Genomic DNA, 16,894 nt, shown 5'->3' with positions numbered 1-16,894 from the left:
AGTGGTCATTTTCCATAACTGTATTTTTATTTAATTGTACAGCCATTCATTCATTCATAGTTGAAATTCAATTAAACTTGGCCAACTATAAGTTATACACCGTTAGCTGACCAACTGCTCCTATGGAAACTACTTCTGAACAGTTACAATTAAGCCATAACACATATCAATGTAAGAGAATAGAACAACTGATTTCTTTTAAAAATCCCTCAGTAAAATAAAACCCAAAGGTCAGTGGATTTTTGAGTAACATTTTTCTTCATATTTCATTTCGGGTTTTCCTTAATGGTAACAGTGCGGCTCTCTGGGATTCTCAGGTCCCGAAAAGCACACGGCCTCATCTCCACCAGGGTCCGAGGCAGCTGATGGCAGCTGGACGTCTCGCACACAAGCGGCGAGGGAGGTGCTGCCCGTGGACGCCAAGTAAGACATGGAGGTGCTTGAGAGTGTCATGGATGGAGGCAAGCAGAAGGCCAACATGTTCTCCAACTTCAAGAAGCAGGAGTAGAGGGAGCTCTGCATGGACAATGGTGACAACCATGGTTAATTAGGAATCCTAGCAGGAATTAAATGTTTGTTATCATTTTTGGTGTGATTATTATTGTGGGAACAATTACTAAGAATTAGATATGACCTAACTCAAACCCACAGCTTCCCAGCACAGAAACAGGCACAGATCCCTAACCCTGTGCGCTTAGCTGAACACTTGGACTTAGTTCAAGACCTGTGGCCTGTACCACAAAGGGGGTTACTGGCTTATCGGGGTAACTTGTCGGATTTAAGGTAGTCTGGGCAAAATATAAGTGAACGAATATGAAGTCCATTTAACCTGTGGTACCTTAAATCCAACAAGTTACCCCGATAAACCAGTAACCCCACTTCGTAGTACAGGCCACAGGTCCCCATCAGCATGTTACAACTCCATGTGTAAAACCAGTATGCTACCTGGAACCCAAACATGGAAGTTACAAAATGCCCCCAGCTGCATGAACTCACAGATAGTACCAACCTCCATACATACTAAGTGACTAACGAGCGAGTAGTGTACACAGCACAGATACGCCGGACAAATAGATGGTTCATGTCCCAGGCGAGACGGTGGGAGATTTCATCACACTACTCAGAATGGTGTGTAATTTCAAACTTATGAATTGTTTATTTTTGGAATTTTCCATTTAATATTTTCATATGTAATTGGACCTATGTAATGTAATGCAAGTGTTTCCTGAAACCAGAGTTGGAACTATGGCAGTAACTACGTTGCTAACTTACAGTACAAACCATCGTTAAATGATAGCTAGGTGTTTCCCAAAACCATAGTTCAAACGAACGTTCGCAAACACTGCCGTTAAATTGTGTAGTTCGAATTAAGGCTCTCAAGCTGTAGTTAGAAGCTACGATACAGGTGACTATGTTATCGACGGCAGAAAATGAAGTCACCATGTAAATAAGGTGCATTGTATAATGTCAGTTGCTTTGAAAATGTAGTTCTGAGAGTACTTTTTACGTACTTCTCTGTTCAGAAGTATGTTATGATTGGAGAGGATGTTGTTTAGGGCTACTCGATTATGACATCGCAATATCACATCAAGTAATATCGCAATATTTATAAAACCAAAAAGGAGATGAAATTACCCAAAATAAAGTACAGACGCTCCTCTACTTACAAACTCTTAATTTACGAACTTTCAGACATACGAACGAAGAGGACTGTAAGCCCAAATTGTGTTCGTTGGGCTCCCGTTTCCTGTCCGCAACATAATTTTTTTTTCTGCGCACCTTTTCTGCCTAGTACGACTTCTGGCCGCTACTCCCACCGCGCAGCAGCGTAGCGTGCAAACTCCCAGTATCCTAGTTCTTTGTACTTGCGTATACCCTTAAAATGATGTTGAATAACGACTTACGAACATTTCAAGTTATGAACGGCCGTTCGAAACGTATCTCGTTCACAAGTAGAGGAGCATCTGTACTGCCAAATAGAACTTATCTAAAGATAGCATGTGCGAGTTGTGTTAACGGACACAAAGCAGTGCCGACAAATTACTAGGCACGCGCACATCGCAATTACAATGCTGAAACGATTTATCGCCATTCAGTGGAGTATAACTCATATTTGTAGCTGGGTTTGTAATTGTGAATACTTCAGTGTTGAAGTCCTATTCCATGTGATGTTTTTGTTAAAAGTTTGTATGAAATAGTAAGTAGTAAGATAGAACAAGAAATGCAAAATAAACAGGGATTACACTCATTTGGAAAAGAAACTGCAAAATCCAGACAGATAATGAATAAGCTACATCTTACCAGATCACTGCACAAGACACTGTTGAGCCGTCCTATAAGCCAATCCCAAGTGAAAGATTCTTCTAGAAACTTTACCCGGTGAAAAGCAGCCATTACGCTGGCACCCGCAATTGTGGATGGCAGGTATTTGGAAAATGTGTACTCTGTAAGCGAAAAAAATATTATTTTAAGAATAATTATTAGTGAGAGTACTCGAGTATTCGAAGATGTACATTTAGGTGAAGTGGTAGGGTATTTCTACATTGCCCATTGTAGGCGACTCTGTGTGTTTGCCCTGTGATTCACTGCTATTCTGTCCAGATGATGCCCCTGCATTCTGCACTATTCAGGCTAACAAGCTGCACGGCCTCCAACCTGCATCCCTGTACTGAAAAAGCTGTTAGAAGATACAGGGATGAATGGTCAGCGTTGAATAACCCAGCTAGCAGGGAACGTTCCCAGAACTTGAAAAATATGGTTTTCAAATAAAATATTATTTTCTAAAAGTACATCTCATGGATGCAATGCTACCTGTTGCACTACTTCATTGGCTTTCATATTATTAATCTTAGTTGTATTAGTAGCTGAAGTAATGGGATAATGTTTTGGGAACATTTCAGGACACCAGGAAAACTGGACAAGGTTTGCATACCTTAACCGTAACGTTCTGTAAACATTGCTAGAACAAATAATTCTTAGGGGGGAAAATGGCCAACAAATCACACAATTTGCCTCCCAAATTGCTTCAACATATTTTTGATAATACCTACACTCGTATTTACAGAAGTATGGAAGTCCAGAGAAGACGCTCATCATCATTTTTTTCTACCCGTTGTTTCAGGATCATGACTTATTTTTCTCATGATCTTGAGAGAACAAAAAGTACAAAAGTATGAAAGATATTTTTCTTGTGATCTTGACATAACACCTAAGCTCATGAATTTAATCGTTTTGTTTAGCGTGTTTTCTTAAGATAACAAGTTGTTTGTAATCACAACTTTTATCTTTTGTTTTTCGGGCATGGTGAGGTAGATGACTGCCAGAACTGCCTGCGTTACTGTGCATGCCACAGCATCAGGATACAGGACAGGTCTGTTGAATAAACTCCCCATTTAAACCCTATAACAAAGTTTAATAGTCAATCTTACTCAAAATGTACTGTTTCTGTCCCTTAATTTCATTAACGGTCTAGTGAGCAGTGATCACTACCTTGCAGTTTGTAATTATGTCTTCTCGATTACAGATGTGAAGTTAGAATGCTTCAACAACTCAACATTATCTCACTGTAATATTCCCATTTATTGTAAAATAACTTCAAAATTGTGATTTAGTGCTCGTTTGTCGAGTGACAAACACTAATATGACAACTGTCTGGTACTGACAGACATCCTGCTATTTCTACTTTGATGGTCCATTATCACAGCGAAATGTAACGTGTTGTTCCATGATGACGCAAAACCAACTAAGCTACTAAACCTGTTTGAAGATCAAGGGGGTAAATATAAGTCATCGCAAGATCATAAGAAAATTAACACGAGAGAACTTCATTATAATGAAATCGCAAGAAAATAAGTCATGATCTCGAGATAATAGGGAGGAAGACATAATGATGCTACGTGCACTCTCTGAAATGCCATTCAAAAGACCATTTATCTAAAAAGTACCAAAACAGATTTATAAGGCCTATATCATTCTGTCCTTTGATTGTACTTCCCAAGATAGTTACTGACATTTAGATGGGATTTTCACTTATGCATCCCATCCATCTTCCGTAACTGTCTATCCAGTACAGGACCCCAGACATGAGTACTTACCAATAGTTGTCAGAGCGATGTAGGAATGGATGTGTTTATGTAGAATGCTGCTGTTGAGAGGAACGGCCGATAATTGGTGTAGAATCTGCTCCAGGAAGTCAGAGGGCAGCACAGAGGCAAGGTCCCAGTTCAGCCGGGATACGACTATGAGCTCCCATTTCTGTGCCAGCAAACAAAACAAACTCATCATGAAACTAAATTTCTACCACATGGCGTTGTTGAGATTCACTAAATATACTATGTACATTAAATATACAGTCTACCACCTCATCATACCACTTTTCTAGCCAGTGGTGTTGGGCAACACAGCATATAGGCCGAGCACTCGGTCCAAGAAGACATTACCGATCTAACGCTCGGTCCAAGAAGACATTACCGATCTAACGCTCGGTCCAAGAAGCCTTTACCGATCTAACGCTCGGTCCAAGAAGACTTTACCGATCTAACGCTCGGTCCAAGAAAACATTAACGATCTAACGCTCGCTCCAAGAAGACATTACCGATCTAATGCTCGCTCCAAAAAGGCATTACCGATCAATACATTTCTGATTCACACAACCTCAAACATTTTGCTCCATTTCATGAGTGACTGAATGCAATCTGTTATGTTTTGAAGTTAAATTTCTGTTTCATTTAATAAAACTATACATTTCATAAATAAACAGGTGTTGTTTAAGCATTTTACATTCAAGATATATACTCTTTATTAACTATTAATCTGCTCCCTCAAATAGTGAATTATGTGGCTGCAACTGAATATGTACAGCATGCAGGCAGCAGTAAGAGGTTCAACTGCCATCAGAATGGCTAAGACACATGATGTAGGTGATTTTAAACACAGTCTGATTGTGGGTCACTGATCTGATTGACCTGTTGGCGAAAACTGATCAACCAATAAGAGGAGAATGGCCAGATTAATTTAAGATAATGGGAAAAAATTAACAGCTTGGTCCAACGGTGGAGTACTGAAAGGCATCTCCGAATGCACAAATCCTAACTGTTAATATGTAGGGGTACCTTATAAAGTGGCCACTCACTGTATTCATTTACCACAGAATTCAGAATTCAAAATCAACACTTTTGTGATCCAGTCTCAAAAAACTGTACGTTATGAACTTCAAAGGTAGGATTTATGGCATGGTTGTCACTCGGTCAGTGCACAAAAACACATCCAGATGGGTTTGTGTGTTCGAAACCGATGGATGCTTTCAGGCCACAATATCTACTGGTGTCAGCGGATATCTTGCGGGAGTCCTTGTAACCAATGATTTCCCTGTAAGGTCACATGATGCCAAGAAATACAAAACCAGGTGGACCCTAAGGTTCAAACAGTCCAATAAACATATACACATTGATAAAGGAATTAGAGACTTTATTCATTAACACTAGGATGCAATCAAATGCCTTCCATCATCAGATCGAACCTTGAGATGCTCTGCAGTGTGGGTGGATTCCAAGAAGAGCCAAAGGCCCAACTCAATAAGTCAATGATATTATTATGTATTTGTAGGTGTTTCTGCTATTTTCAGCCCCTGTATGTTTAGAGTTTTTATTATCACCATTTTGGTAACATAGTCATTATACACAAGTGTTAAATGGGGACATACCAGAATCTCCGACACCTTGATGCTGCAGTCGGTGTAGATGCACAGCTTGGTAGCAGTCAGCGGGACGGTCTCACGAAGCTTGGAAGCCAGAAACAAACAAACTGTGCCCAGGAGCTGCAGGTGAGTCTTCTTTAGTGGAAAACCAGCCAAGTACCGATCCAGGAAATTGACTGACAAGGGAAACACCTCATCTTCGCACTTCTGCTCCTCACAAACCTGTGGCAGACAGAGCGCGATGATTACAACACCAAGCTCCAGTGAACTAGTACTTACAGTCCATTAATTATTACTTGTATTGTTATGTCAGTGAAATGTTGTTCACCTAGAAATTTAAACTCTATAGACAAAAAGAAGAACATTTTTAGAAAACATTTTTGCACAGTTTCTTTAAAATATATAGGCTAACTGTAACGTTATGAGATTTTATACAAGGACCAAAAAACCCTGAACTTAATCACCTGACATTTTGTGATCCGCACAGTCAGTCTTCGTTCTCGGTAAATTCGCATGTAGTTTGCATTCATATGGATCAATGAAATACTCTTTCGTGGCTCTGATTAGCTGGTGGCTGCTTATATCTGGACAACGTTCAAAACATTTCAGCTAATAGACAAATAACTCCAGACAGTGCAGCATCTTAACTGCGTTATAATCTTTTCAGCAGCTCAAAAGGTAGGATTTTATGTTAGCTCCATAAACTTGGGTGCCAACAAAAGATTAAATACGTTTAAAGGGCTGCTTGTGCCCGTTGTTCCCGGGACAGGCTCCGCCCCCCCGCGACCCCAGTGGGGACTAAGCGGTTACGATAATGGATGGTTGGACGTTTAAAGGGAAGTGTATGTGTGCAGGATAGTCGCAGGACTATATCGCGGGCTACAGCTATGATCCATCAAGGTGAAAATTTTAACTTAATAGATTCAGGATGCCAAATCACACGCATCTGGCGTGACACTCACGCTTTGAGACTCTCACGCAAGAAATCTTACTGAAATCTATATCATTCCATTATAAACCTAAAATTAGCTATATCAAAAGCGTTGGGGTAGTTTGCAAACCCTACAGACTATTTACAAGGTAATAAAACTCTTACATACATGTAAATGTGTGTGCATGTGTATGAAGCCAGCTGACCAGACTTGGCAATCCTGACAATAACTGGCCCGTTTAGTAGAATCCCCCCCCCGAGTCTTGTGCACGGTCACTGCAATCCCTGCAATCCTCCCACCTGGAACATCCACGCCGTCAGCGTCCTTCGCATGTGCGGCTGAACGTCAGTCTGGACGCGGCCGAAGTAGGAACCGGTGCCGGCGGCCCAGTGCCGCTTCTCCAGGGCCAGCAGGTTATTCAGCGCCCTGCTGTCCTCAGCCACGGCCGGGTCACAGGTAGCCCGAAAGGCGCAGCACAGCTGGGCCGCCGGCCAGTTCGGAAACTGATCGTCTTCCAGGCACATTAAATTCATCTGTAAATGCAACCAGATTAAAAAAAATCCAGATTGTTCCCGAAAGCACGCGTGCGTAGCGGCAAGCAGGACCTACATTAATCGGTGGTCGCCGGTAGTACGATAACGCCTACTCATAATTCATATCTGCATATTAATTTCAAAACATCATTAACGAAACTATAGATAGTGAAAAATAAGCATTTGTTACATGCTTCAAGTGAAAGTACTATCTTTGCGAAAAATCTCTGTATTAAGGACGATGTCGATTAGTGCATTGGTAAAACAATATATTTGAAAAATATGGAGTATGCGTTGAAGGGTCTTCAGTACATCACAGAAAGTTAATAGTATTGTAGTGCCGCTGAGATGGCTCCACCTAGCGGCAGTGTTGGGGAAGTTACTCACAAAAGTAATCAAATAAAGACGGGGGAGGGGGGGGGGGGCTCGGATCCAGACCAAGGTTTATTTCAACCAACCAGCTGAGTATAAAGAGTCACATTCACAGAATACTCAACAGGTATACGCAACAGGTCTTACTATAATGAGATTATGTAAGGTATTACCAAATTTGATCATGCACATACTTAATTTTACGTTAAATATATTAATATTTAATTAGCGAATAATATGTCACATGCGCTGAATTATGAGTCATATACGAACTACGTTTGAAAACACCTGCTGAGCGCCACGTGAAAATGATTAACACCCGATTAGGGTCATGTGATTAGAAATGCGCGTGATTTGACGTGTTAGTTTTCATACTAGCTCAGAGAAGCCAAATGAAAGTATAGGTTTGAAGGTAAGTGTAAAATTACCTACCGAAAGAAATACTTTTGCAATCTGTATAATACCATTGTTAATTCATGTGGATGAACGCTCCGTTCATGTTGCATAAGATAGAATATAAAATATTGTTAACGTGGCAGAATTAAGCACGTAAAATTTTGTGCCTCAGTAGTACGAATGTTGCATGTTGTGTCTTATTCATGTTGTAGTTTGATTACGTATCTGCACCTATACTAGCTTATCTATTGATTCTTTCCAAAAAAAGTGTTTTTTACCTGGAACCACCACAGCAAGAGACCAAACCACCCTTAGAGGAAGATGTCTGCTGCTTCAGATGAACTGAATGGCCTGGAAACCGGCAGATTGTGGGGTATTACCAAGCAACAAGATGACCAAAAATGTGAAGATCTCTTAGGTAGGTGTGAGATAACAACAGATATCAGATGATTCAGTCAGATTTTATATACTTTAGTGTTTGACATCTGAAAAAGTCATCTGGTTTGGACAGACCAACTACCAAGTGATTACAACAACTGAACAGAAAACTACCAGGTTATGGAAAGTGAAGTGTTTTGAAAACTAGTGGTTTTCTGGATTGTCTTTGCTGTAATGCAGTAAGTTGTCCCTTCTGCAGATTTTAATCTTGCATCCCTGTTTTGTAGAGGCTCTGTATAGCCCCGCTGGCGGTATCGCAGCTGCGTTGAGGTCTGTCGCATCCTGGAACACATGGAATCATAGTCCAGCCGCACTCTCCCCAGGTCCTCGGTTCACCTTCCCTGGACAGGACGAGCCTCAGAATGTGCCGCCTCCAATGGCCTCCCCCTATGCAGAGGTCCCAGGAAAAAGAGGGTTTGTGTGTTTTAAATCGCATGTAAAACCGTCTTAGTGGGAATACAGGACTGCCTGAAACTTTTTTTTTCTCTTTTTTTTTGATCTTCAGATATGAGATCAGTCTCAAGGAGAGCGATAAAGATGTTACTGAAATCACAAGTGCATCAAAGTATTGTCAATCCTGTAAGAAATTCCCTTTCATGTAAATTTCATTGCGTTTGTTCTTTTGTATAGAGTGCAGATTTTCAGTCTTTATTGATATTATATTTCAACAGCAAGTTCGTAACTAATGTAATATAAGTACAGTAGCTATGTTGATCTTGTGCAAAATGCACTGAACCACAAAACGGGTGTAATTCTGATATTGGGTGTACAACATTCCCGAAATGAACAATGGGCTTCTAAATGGGGAATTTGAAATCCAAAAATGTCTGGTTGCACTGCAAAAAAATGGTCTTTCAAATTTAAGAAACCGCTTCTGTTTTGAGACAATTTTGCTAGTTTTAGGCCTTATCTTCTGGTGCAGTAAGAAAATTGTACTTGGTAAGATTCCATAAAATAAGACAATACACCTAAATACAAGCAAATTACTCTTAAGATGTTGTTAGTTTAATGAAATGTAGAATTTTATCTAAATATAAGAATTATCCTTGCTTAGATTTTCATTTTTTTTGCAGCATACTACTAAACAGGAATTCATTCTTCAGATATTCTGTTATTCCAGCATTATTTGATGTATTTTACTGTTGTGTCTCTTATAACAACTTGTCCCATGCAGTGCAATTCTGAACAACTTGAAATGTCCCCCCCCCCCTTTCCTGTTTGCTGATGGACAGCACCCCTGTACCAGGAGTACTGCCTGCAGAGCGTACAGGCGGAGATGCAGAGGATTCAGGGCAGTGACCTGTCTGCTCTGGCGGTCGCCATTAGCCTGCCCGGCCTCCTGAAGTGCCACAGTGCCACAACGACGTCGTCACCTCCTGCTCCTCGCTCCTTCCACCAGGAGAAGGGCAGCCTTCTGTGGCAGGATTTACCTGAGGTTCGAGAGCAGGGTCTCCTGATGAGACTGGGTCGAAAGGAGATCAAGCTACAAGAGGTGGAGTGTGTCTTTTAGTTAACTACATACTTATTAGTTGGGGCACCAATAATAATGTTATGCTATAACTTATGCTGTATTAATTAACCACAAACTAAGTCTTGGTTACATACTGATCTCCTTAATTCATCAGTAATTAATCGTGATGCATGTTTTATCTCAAGCAGTTAGTATATCTCTCAATTCTGTAAGGGACAAGTCATGAATAACGAGTGAAATAATGAACTCCTGTTCATCATAAAAGAATCATCATGCTACATCTCAATTAGTGACTATTCGTTTGGGATTTTTACTTCAGTAATAACTGTTATTACTAAGTACTTGTGTCCTGTAAAGTGTTACCAAAATTTCTTTATGTATAGAAAAAAATTGTCTAACATTCAGAGTAGCTTGCGGTCCTGTTCCATGAGCCATTGTGTAGTGTACTTTTGGACAGAATAGCAACCATTTAATGTATTTTAACGCGTGTCTTGTCTTGATTGATCTGTGTTGCTGAGAGCACATATTGTGATTGTGAGCTGGTGCATCTGCCTGAAAGGAGGCCGATTCGGAGAATATCCCGTGCGTCTCCGTCTCCTAGGCCATGTTCGAGCTGATCAGGTCAGAGGCCTCATATCTGAAGAGTCTGACAGTGGTGGTGACTCATTTTCGAGGGTCGCAGACGTTACGCCTGTCCTTGCCTACTGTGGAACACCACTTTCTCTTCTCAAACCTTTTGGATGTCCAGAGAATGAGTGAGCGGTAGGTCCTGAGCAACCCTGGGCATGTGCCAAGGATGGATTTCTGCAGTGATTTGTAAACCAGATTCGTTTTAATAATCTTTAATTTGCATTGCAGTTTCTGATAGCTACTGGGAACTGAACCGATTAACTGTTGCTCCAAGTGTTTAGGTGTAAATGACAGGCTGCCCTATAATTGGAACACCTGTGCAGAAACAGAACTGCAAAGGCTGACTGTCAAATTTAGATAAATGTGATGACGGGGGGGTTCTCATTTTTAAGGATTTACCATCATTCAGTAGAAACGCTTTAGTAAATATGAACTCTTAAGCCCTAAGTATCACACCTGTATTACAGTCTTTCAGTCCTTAAATGTTTCATAATGGGGGTGTGGAATGGCCTGTCACATGCTGGCCATTACAATTTTGATGCATAATATCTAATAGTTTTCTGTGACTTTTCTCATGAGGATCAAGGTAGATGGATTGAACTGAATTGCATTTTGCTAGTATTCGTGTATGAGAGAATGTTGTGTGTCCTTGGAAAAGAAAAATGACAACCATCTATGTTGAATGCTTGCAGGTTCCTGCTAGACTTGGAGGCCCGTCTAGGGCAGAATGTCATGATGAAGCAGATTGGGGACCTTGTGCTTCAGCACCATGCCGCACTGCGTCGGGTCTACGTGCCATACATCACCAACATGATGTACCAGGAAACACTCCTCAAACGCCTGATGTCTGTCACTTTCCTTTCCCTTTGTCAGAATGGTAAGTGGCTGCTGCTTTTTGGACCTCATCTTCCCTCTTGTACAGGCAGGAAAACCGAGGATTTGTGCAAGCTTTGAAGAAACTGGAGCAGGACCCTGCATGCCAGCGACAGAATCTCAAGTCCTTCCTGGTACTGCCCTTCCAAAGGATCACTCGATTGCGGATTGTTCTGGAGGTGATGCTGTCATCCTTGAGGGTTGATGAACTGATCACCCTTTTGAACATGGGCTTATTCTGTACCTTGTATAGAACCAAAGTTTGAATGCTCTGCGCATCTACACTCGCCTAAAGGATTATTAGGAACACCATACTAATATGGTGTTTGACCCCCTTTCGCCTTCAGAACTGCCTTAATTCTACGTGGCATTGATTCAACAAGGTGCTGAAAGCATTCTTTAGAAATGTTGGCCCATATTGATAGGATAGCATCTTGCAGTTGATGGAGATTTGTGGGATGCACATCCAGGGCACGAAGCTCCCGTTCCACCACATCCCAAAGATGCTCTATTGGGTTGAGATCTGGTGACTGTGGGGGCCATTTTAGTACAGTGAACTCATTGTCATGTTCAAGAAACCAATTTGAAATGATTCGAGCTTTGTGACATGGTGCATTATCCTGCTGGAAGTAGCCATCAGAGGATGGATACATGGTAGTCATAAATGGATGGACATGGTCAGAAACAATGCTCAGGTAGGCCGTGGCATTTAAACGATGCCCAATTGGCACTAAGGGGCCTAAAGTGTGCCAAGAAAACATCCCCCACACCATTACACCACCACCAGCCTGCACAGTGGTAACAAGGCATGATGGATCCATGTTCTCATTCTGTTTACGCCAAATTCTGACTACCATTTGAATGTCTCAACAGAAATCGAGACTCATCAGACCAGGCAACATTTTTTTCAGTCTTCAACTGTCCAATTTTGGTCAGCTCGTGCAAATTGTAGCCTCTTTTTCCTATTTGTAGTAGAGATGAGTGGTACCCGGTGGGGTCTTCTGCTGTTGTAGCCCATCCACCTCAAGGTTGTGCGTGTTGTGGCTTCACAAATGCTTTGCTGCATACCTCGGTTGTAACGAGTGGTTATTTCAGTCAAAGTTGCTCTTCTATCAGCTTGAATCAGTCGGCCCATTCTCCTCTGACCTCTAGCATCAACAAGGCATTTTCGCCCACAGGACTGCCGCATACTGGATGTTTTTCCCTTTGCACACCATTCTTTGTAAACCCTAGAAATGGTTGTGCATGAAAATCCCAGTAACTGAGCAGGTTGTGAAATACTCAGACCGGCCCGTCCGGCACCAACAACCATGCCACGCTCAAAATTGCTTAAATCACCTTTCTTTCCCATTCTGACATTCAGTTTGGAGTTCAGGAGATTGTCTTGACCAGGACCACACCCCTAAATGCATTGAAGCAAATGCCATGTGATTGGCTGATAATTGCATTAATGAGAAATTGAACAGGTGTTCCTAATAATCCTTTAGGTGAGTGTATACCCTGATAAGTTAAAACATTGACCATCCTCAAGTGATGCAAATAGTGTTGACTATCTCATAAACACGGCCCATCAAGGTCTGGGATATATGGTATGCCAACATCCGGTACTTGTAGATGACGTGGGTGAAAACTCGAGTGACTGATCAGGGCCAAATGGTTATGGCCAGACAACTGAGTCAGCATCTGTGAAATGGCAAGGCCTGTGGGCTGCTCACAGTCATCCAAGTTGAGGAGGAGAAAGACCACAAACCATTGACACGGTCTTCAGCAGCTTGTCATTGCAAGATGAGAATGAAGTCTATCCCATCTGCTATACAACAGCTGAAGGGCTACTGTGGCACAAATAATAATTTTAATGATGTGATGTCATGTGAATGCAGGGCATTGAGTCATGATGAGAATGGGGCGGCGTAGCCACGGATCAGGCTTGCAGGTCCAGCACATCCCACTGATGCATGACACCTGTTTGCTTGTCCCAGATGGGATAGCCGTTGCTGACACTGCACATCTATGAGTCTGTCAGAAGTTCATCAGACTACTCTCTCAGTAGGTACTCGCCACAACGGACTGTGAGAACCATACTAGTCTTACGGTTTAAGTGATTGTTACCCAGTGGTCTGGCCATAATGATTTGGTCCTTGTCAAAGCTGCTCAGATCCTCCCCTGCTGATTTCTTCTGCATTCCACTGGGTAGCTATGAGTACCGAATTTTGGCATGCCGGCTCATATCTATGACCTTTTTTCTTTTTTAAAACAAGATCAACAGTCTGTTATTCATGTCATGTGGAGGTGGTCATATGGCTCATCAGTATGTGAATATAATAAGTGAAGTAATCCTTTGTACAACTTCCTCTTCTAGAACATCTTGAAGCTGACACCACTCGAGTCTGACCCAGTTACCCTTACAAAGGAAGCCATAATGGCCGTGCACCAGGTAGTGTGCTATACAAATGGAATTTAGTAATGTGCTCCTAATGCAGGTCTAAAATTAACTTTGCACTAGTTTTGTCCTTTCTAACCTATGCACAATTCTCTCCCAATTCTCGCTTTCCTTTCCGATTCATAAATCGTGCCTGATCCAGATCTTGAAAGAGTGTGATGACAGCGTTCAGCGCATGAAACAGACGGAAAAACTTGTTGCACTGGAGAAACAGCTTGACTTCAAAAGCGTTAAGGTTGTCCTGCGTATTTCACTAGGAATTAAATACGCTGATCAGCCGTATAAACGTTCATGTGACTCGGTGTGGTACTGATGAGTGACATCATTTGCATGCAGTAACACTCCTGTTGTTGTTGTAGTCTCTCCCCCTTATCAGTCACAGGCGCCACCTAGTGCAAGAGGGCTGCTTACGGCAAGTATTAATGAAGGGTCTTCTGAGTAAAGTACTGAACATCCACTTACACCTCTTCAATGACCTGCTGCTGCTATCTCTCCGGGGGTATGTTACACTCAGCCTGTTAGGGTCCTCCCCGGTTTGAGAGGGGCGGTTGGTAGGGATGGGGAGAAATCTTAAAACCGATTATACAATAGCATGTGAAACTAATAGAAACAGGTTGAACATGAAGGTTTTAGAAACGTCAGTGTCTCCTTTTTAAATTGTTCATCAGTATTGCTTTTGAACTTGCTGGATACTAGACTGATGTAGTGCTCCCTTTCAGAGTGTCCCGTTTCCACGTGCTGGACTATGCCCGCTTCCCAGCCCATGTCAGTGTGGGCCAGGTGAAAACTAAGCTTCATGGGCTGCCCCAGCACTGCTTCCAGTTGCACTTCTCTAAGAACCACTCAAACCTGCCTGCTGACTTTGTCCTCGCTGCAAATGCTGGGTAATGACCAGAAACTGGCTTGTTTCTGTAAAGGACTTCTAGCAGAGTGGATGTTCCCTTGAAATGTAAAACAAGAATCAGCCTACATGTTAGATTAGCGTCCATTGTGCTATTTACAAACCGATATTCGTGTTTACAAAGGATTTGAAATTGCTGAGAGTGTAAGTAATGTGGTGGACTTTCACAGCTCAGAAAGGGATGTGTGGATTGGACTCCTATCACCACAAGGCGGCGACACGACCATAAAAGATGCGGGGCAGGTAATGTTTACTAATCTTAGTTATAGGAGGCTACTGATCTTAAGTTTCACCACCGTTTCTGAAGATCATTCATGGTTACGAGACTGAAGTGAGTACAAATCAGACTGATGATACATTTTTCCTTTTCCACAGACATCGTAGGGTTTACCTTTCACCATGAAGACTATATATTGGGCTTTAATATTAGCAGGAAATGACGGATGTTTAATATATCAAGATGTCTTATTTTAACTGTGCTATTCTAATAAAGCGTATGACTTGTGAACGTGTAATAGCTTTTCTATGGGGAGCAGAATTTTTTTGTTAGGTCTTGCATACATTTAAGATCAATTTGCGCTTTTTATGACTCCCGCTTTATATGCGTCCCGGGAACTTAATTTATATACCCCTTTTAAATCGAGAATGGCGCGGGTACTAACTGTTTTGCTTTGGAATGAGTCAACCGTAGTATTCAAAAAATGTTTTCGTTATGTGTATCATAATATACGAGAAGGGATGAGGGATGCAGTGTATCCTCTCTATGTAATTTGGTGTCATTCGACCCCGACCACCCCCCCCCCCCCCAAAAAAAAAAACCTTTACATTGCCTCCCCCAATCAAACTCTCTCCTATGCCCTCACGGACTCCTCCATCAGCGTCTTGCAGCACATCTCACTTTTCAGTCCATCTCCAACCTGAAACCCACCTCCATTCGGAGTCCGGGAAACGGCACCGTGTGCGGAAATCACGTGATTGAATCTGAATGGGGACAAAACTAACGAGCTGTCGCGGAGTTTAATCAAAGCGATACGGAGTAATTCGGGGAGTTGTGGGTTTCGTTTTTTCATATGCGAGGAACACAATCATTAATCGATATTCATCGCTTAAAGTAACAGCGGTGCTTCAAGGAAACGTATATGCGCAAAACATTGAAAAAACTCATGAATCAAAAATGAAGCCAGTCCCTTTTATGGTTATGATTTAATGGCTATGAGGCGGCTCGGCTGTAACCAGTCGGAATGCAGAGATGCTCCGCTAAAGAGAGCTTCCCAGAACACACGGGACTAAACGGTTCCTGAGCGCACTGGACAGGGAATTGCTCGGAATGCCGTCGGGGTATAAACCGTGAGACAGTGTCTCCACACGGTATTTTTACCCTCTGGACATGGCAAATTTAAGTCCGTATTTAGGTGGCACAAAAAGACGCGTATACGTGCATTTTAATACCACGTCAACAAGGTACATATGTAAAAACGGCCTTTCAGTACGAAGATATGCCTAAGCTAATACGTTTCTATTCAAGGGCAAAGAGTTCAGTGTGTAATGCATTATATTGATTGCTGTATAATATGCAGGCTTTTAATCATAACCACTGAAACTCAGTTTGTAAACATTTTAACGAAGCGGTTCATTGTTTAGTCTGATGTGCTGAATTATGTGTCTGACTTGGAGTAAGTGAAGTAAAAGGATATAGTCAGGGTCGGAGTGGGACTGCATTTCTGACCGGGAATCCAGGATCCCGGACAGCCCCATATAAAACTATATAAACAATTATACTACACTATTAGTATACTAAGTTTCTATTAACATCCATTGACTAGGCTGTTGCACGTACATTGTTACGTACGTTTTAATTTTACCGGCACGTTTCACCCATATCATTAAAGTGTGGAGCGGCTTTGACATAAACAAGGAAGTGCGCATTAAAAAATGATCTATGCAAATTCCAAAAATCTTTAATGACTTCTTACACAATTTATTTTTCCCCAACTTGTGCGTAACACTAATGATGCGCACTTTGACAATGTTTCCTTGCGAATGTGTCGCGACAATCCGATATTAAAACAACCGCAAGTGTCTGAAATTATCAGTGTTCCAGGTGAGTTGGTGAAGTGCATAATAAATGTGAAAAAAATAAAGGAAATATACTAAATATGGCGCTGTACCAGGAAAAACAATGCGAATCGCCATAAAATTAACGTTACTTAGTA

General features: G+C 41.7%; 2 protein-coding genes across 6 annotated transcripts; one reads left to right on the top strand and one right to left on the bottom strand.

The window, feature by feature from the left end:
• Positions 1-5: 5 nt before the first annotated feature.
• ccnd3 (cyclin D3) lies at positions 6-7,513 on the bottom strand. Of its 4 annotated transcripts, none has more exons than XM_023829388.1 (6): positions 7,237-7,513; positions 6,927-7,160; positions 5,702-5,917; positions 4,095-4,254; positions 2,302-2,444; positions 6-516 (listed from the first exon to the last, which is right to left on the bottom strand). In XM_023829388.1, the coding sequence occupies exons 2-6, from the start codon at positions 7,158-7,160 to the stop codon at positions 283-285; spliced, it is 987 nt and encodes a 328-aa protein (XP_023685156.1). In that variant the 5' UTR covers positions 7,237-7,513; the 3' UTR covers positions 6-282. The 4 variants fall into 4 exon arrangements, with proteins under 4 accessions (XP_023685156.1, XP_023685176.1, XP_023685185.1 ...); XM_023829408.1 differs by lacking the exon at positions 7,237-7,513 and adding an exon at positions 6,160-6,279 and having other exon boundaries at positions 6,927-7,049; XM_023829417.1 differs by lacking the exon at positions 2,302-2,444.
• Positions 7,514-7,812: 299 nt separating this feature from the next.
• LOC111853693 (rho guanine nucleotide exchange factor 19) lies at positions 7,813-15,189 on the top strand. Of its 2 annotated transcripts, none has more exons than XM_023830895.2 (14): positions 7,813-7,944; positions 8,197-8,346; positions 8,594-8,780; positions 8,872-8,945; positions 9,599-9,858; positions 10,439-10,599; positions 11,160-11,312; positions 11,390-11,519; positions 13,700-13,774; positions 13,923-14,015; positions 14,140-14,279; positions 14,500-14,664; positions 14,852-14,924; positions 15,057-15,189. In XM_023830895.2, exons 2-14 carry the CDS (start codon positions 8,250-8,252, stop codon positions 15,063-15,065), a joined length of 1,617 nt encoding a protein of 538 aa, XP_023686663.1. In that variant the 5' UTR covers positions 7,813-7,944; positions 8,197-8,249; the 3' UTR covers positions 15,066-15,189. The 2 variants fall into 2 exon arrangements, with proteins under 2 accessions (XP_023686663.1, XP_023686671.1); XM_023830903.2 differs by having other exon boundaries at positions 7,842-7,944; positions 8,222-8,346.
• The last annotated feature ends 1,705 nt before the right edge of the window (positions 15,190-16,894 follow it).

The sequence above is a fragment of the Paramormyrops kingsleyae genome, chromosome 8, assembly GCF_048594095.1.
Source record: "Paramormyrops kingsleyae isolate MSU_618 chromosome 8, PKINGS_0.4, whole genome shotgun sequence".
NCBI classification, from domain to species: Eukaryota; Metazoa; Chordata; class Actinopteri; order Osteoglossiformes; family Mormyridae; genus Paramormyrops; species Paramormyrops kingsleyae.
Note: the sequence above shows the minus strand (reverse complement) of the source record. Positions and strands in the feature narration are given on the sequence as shown.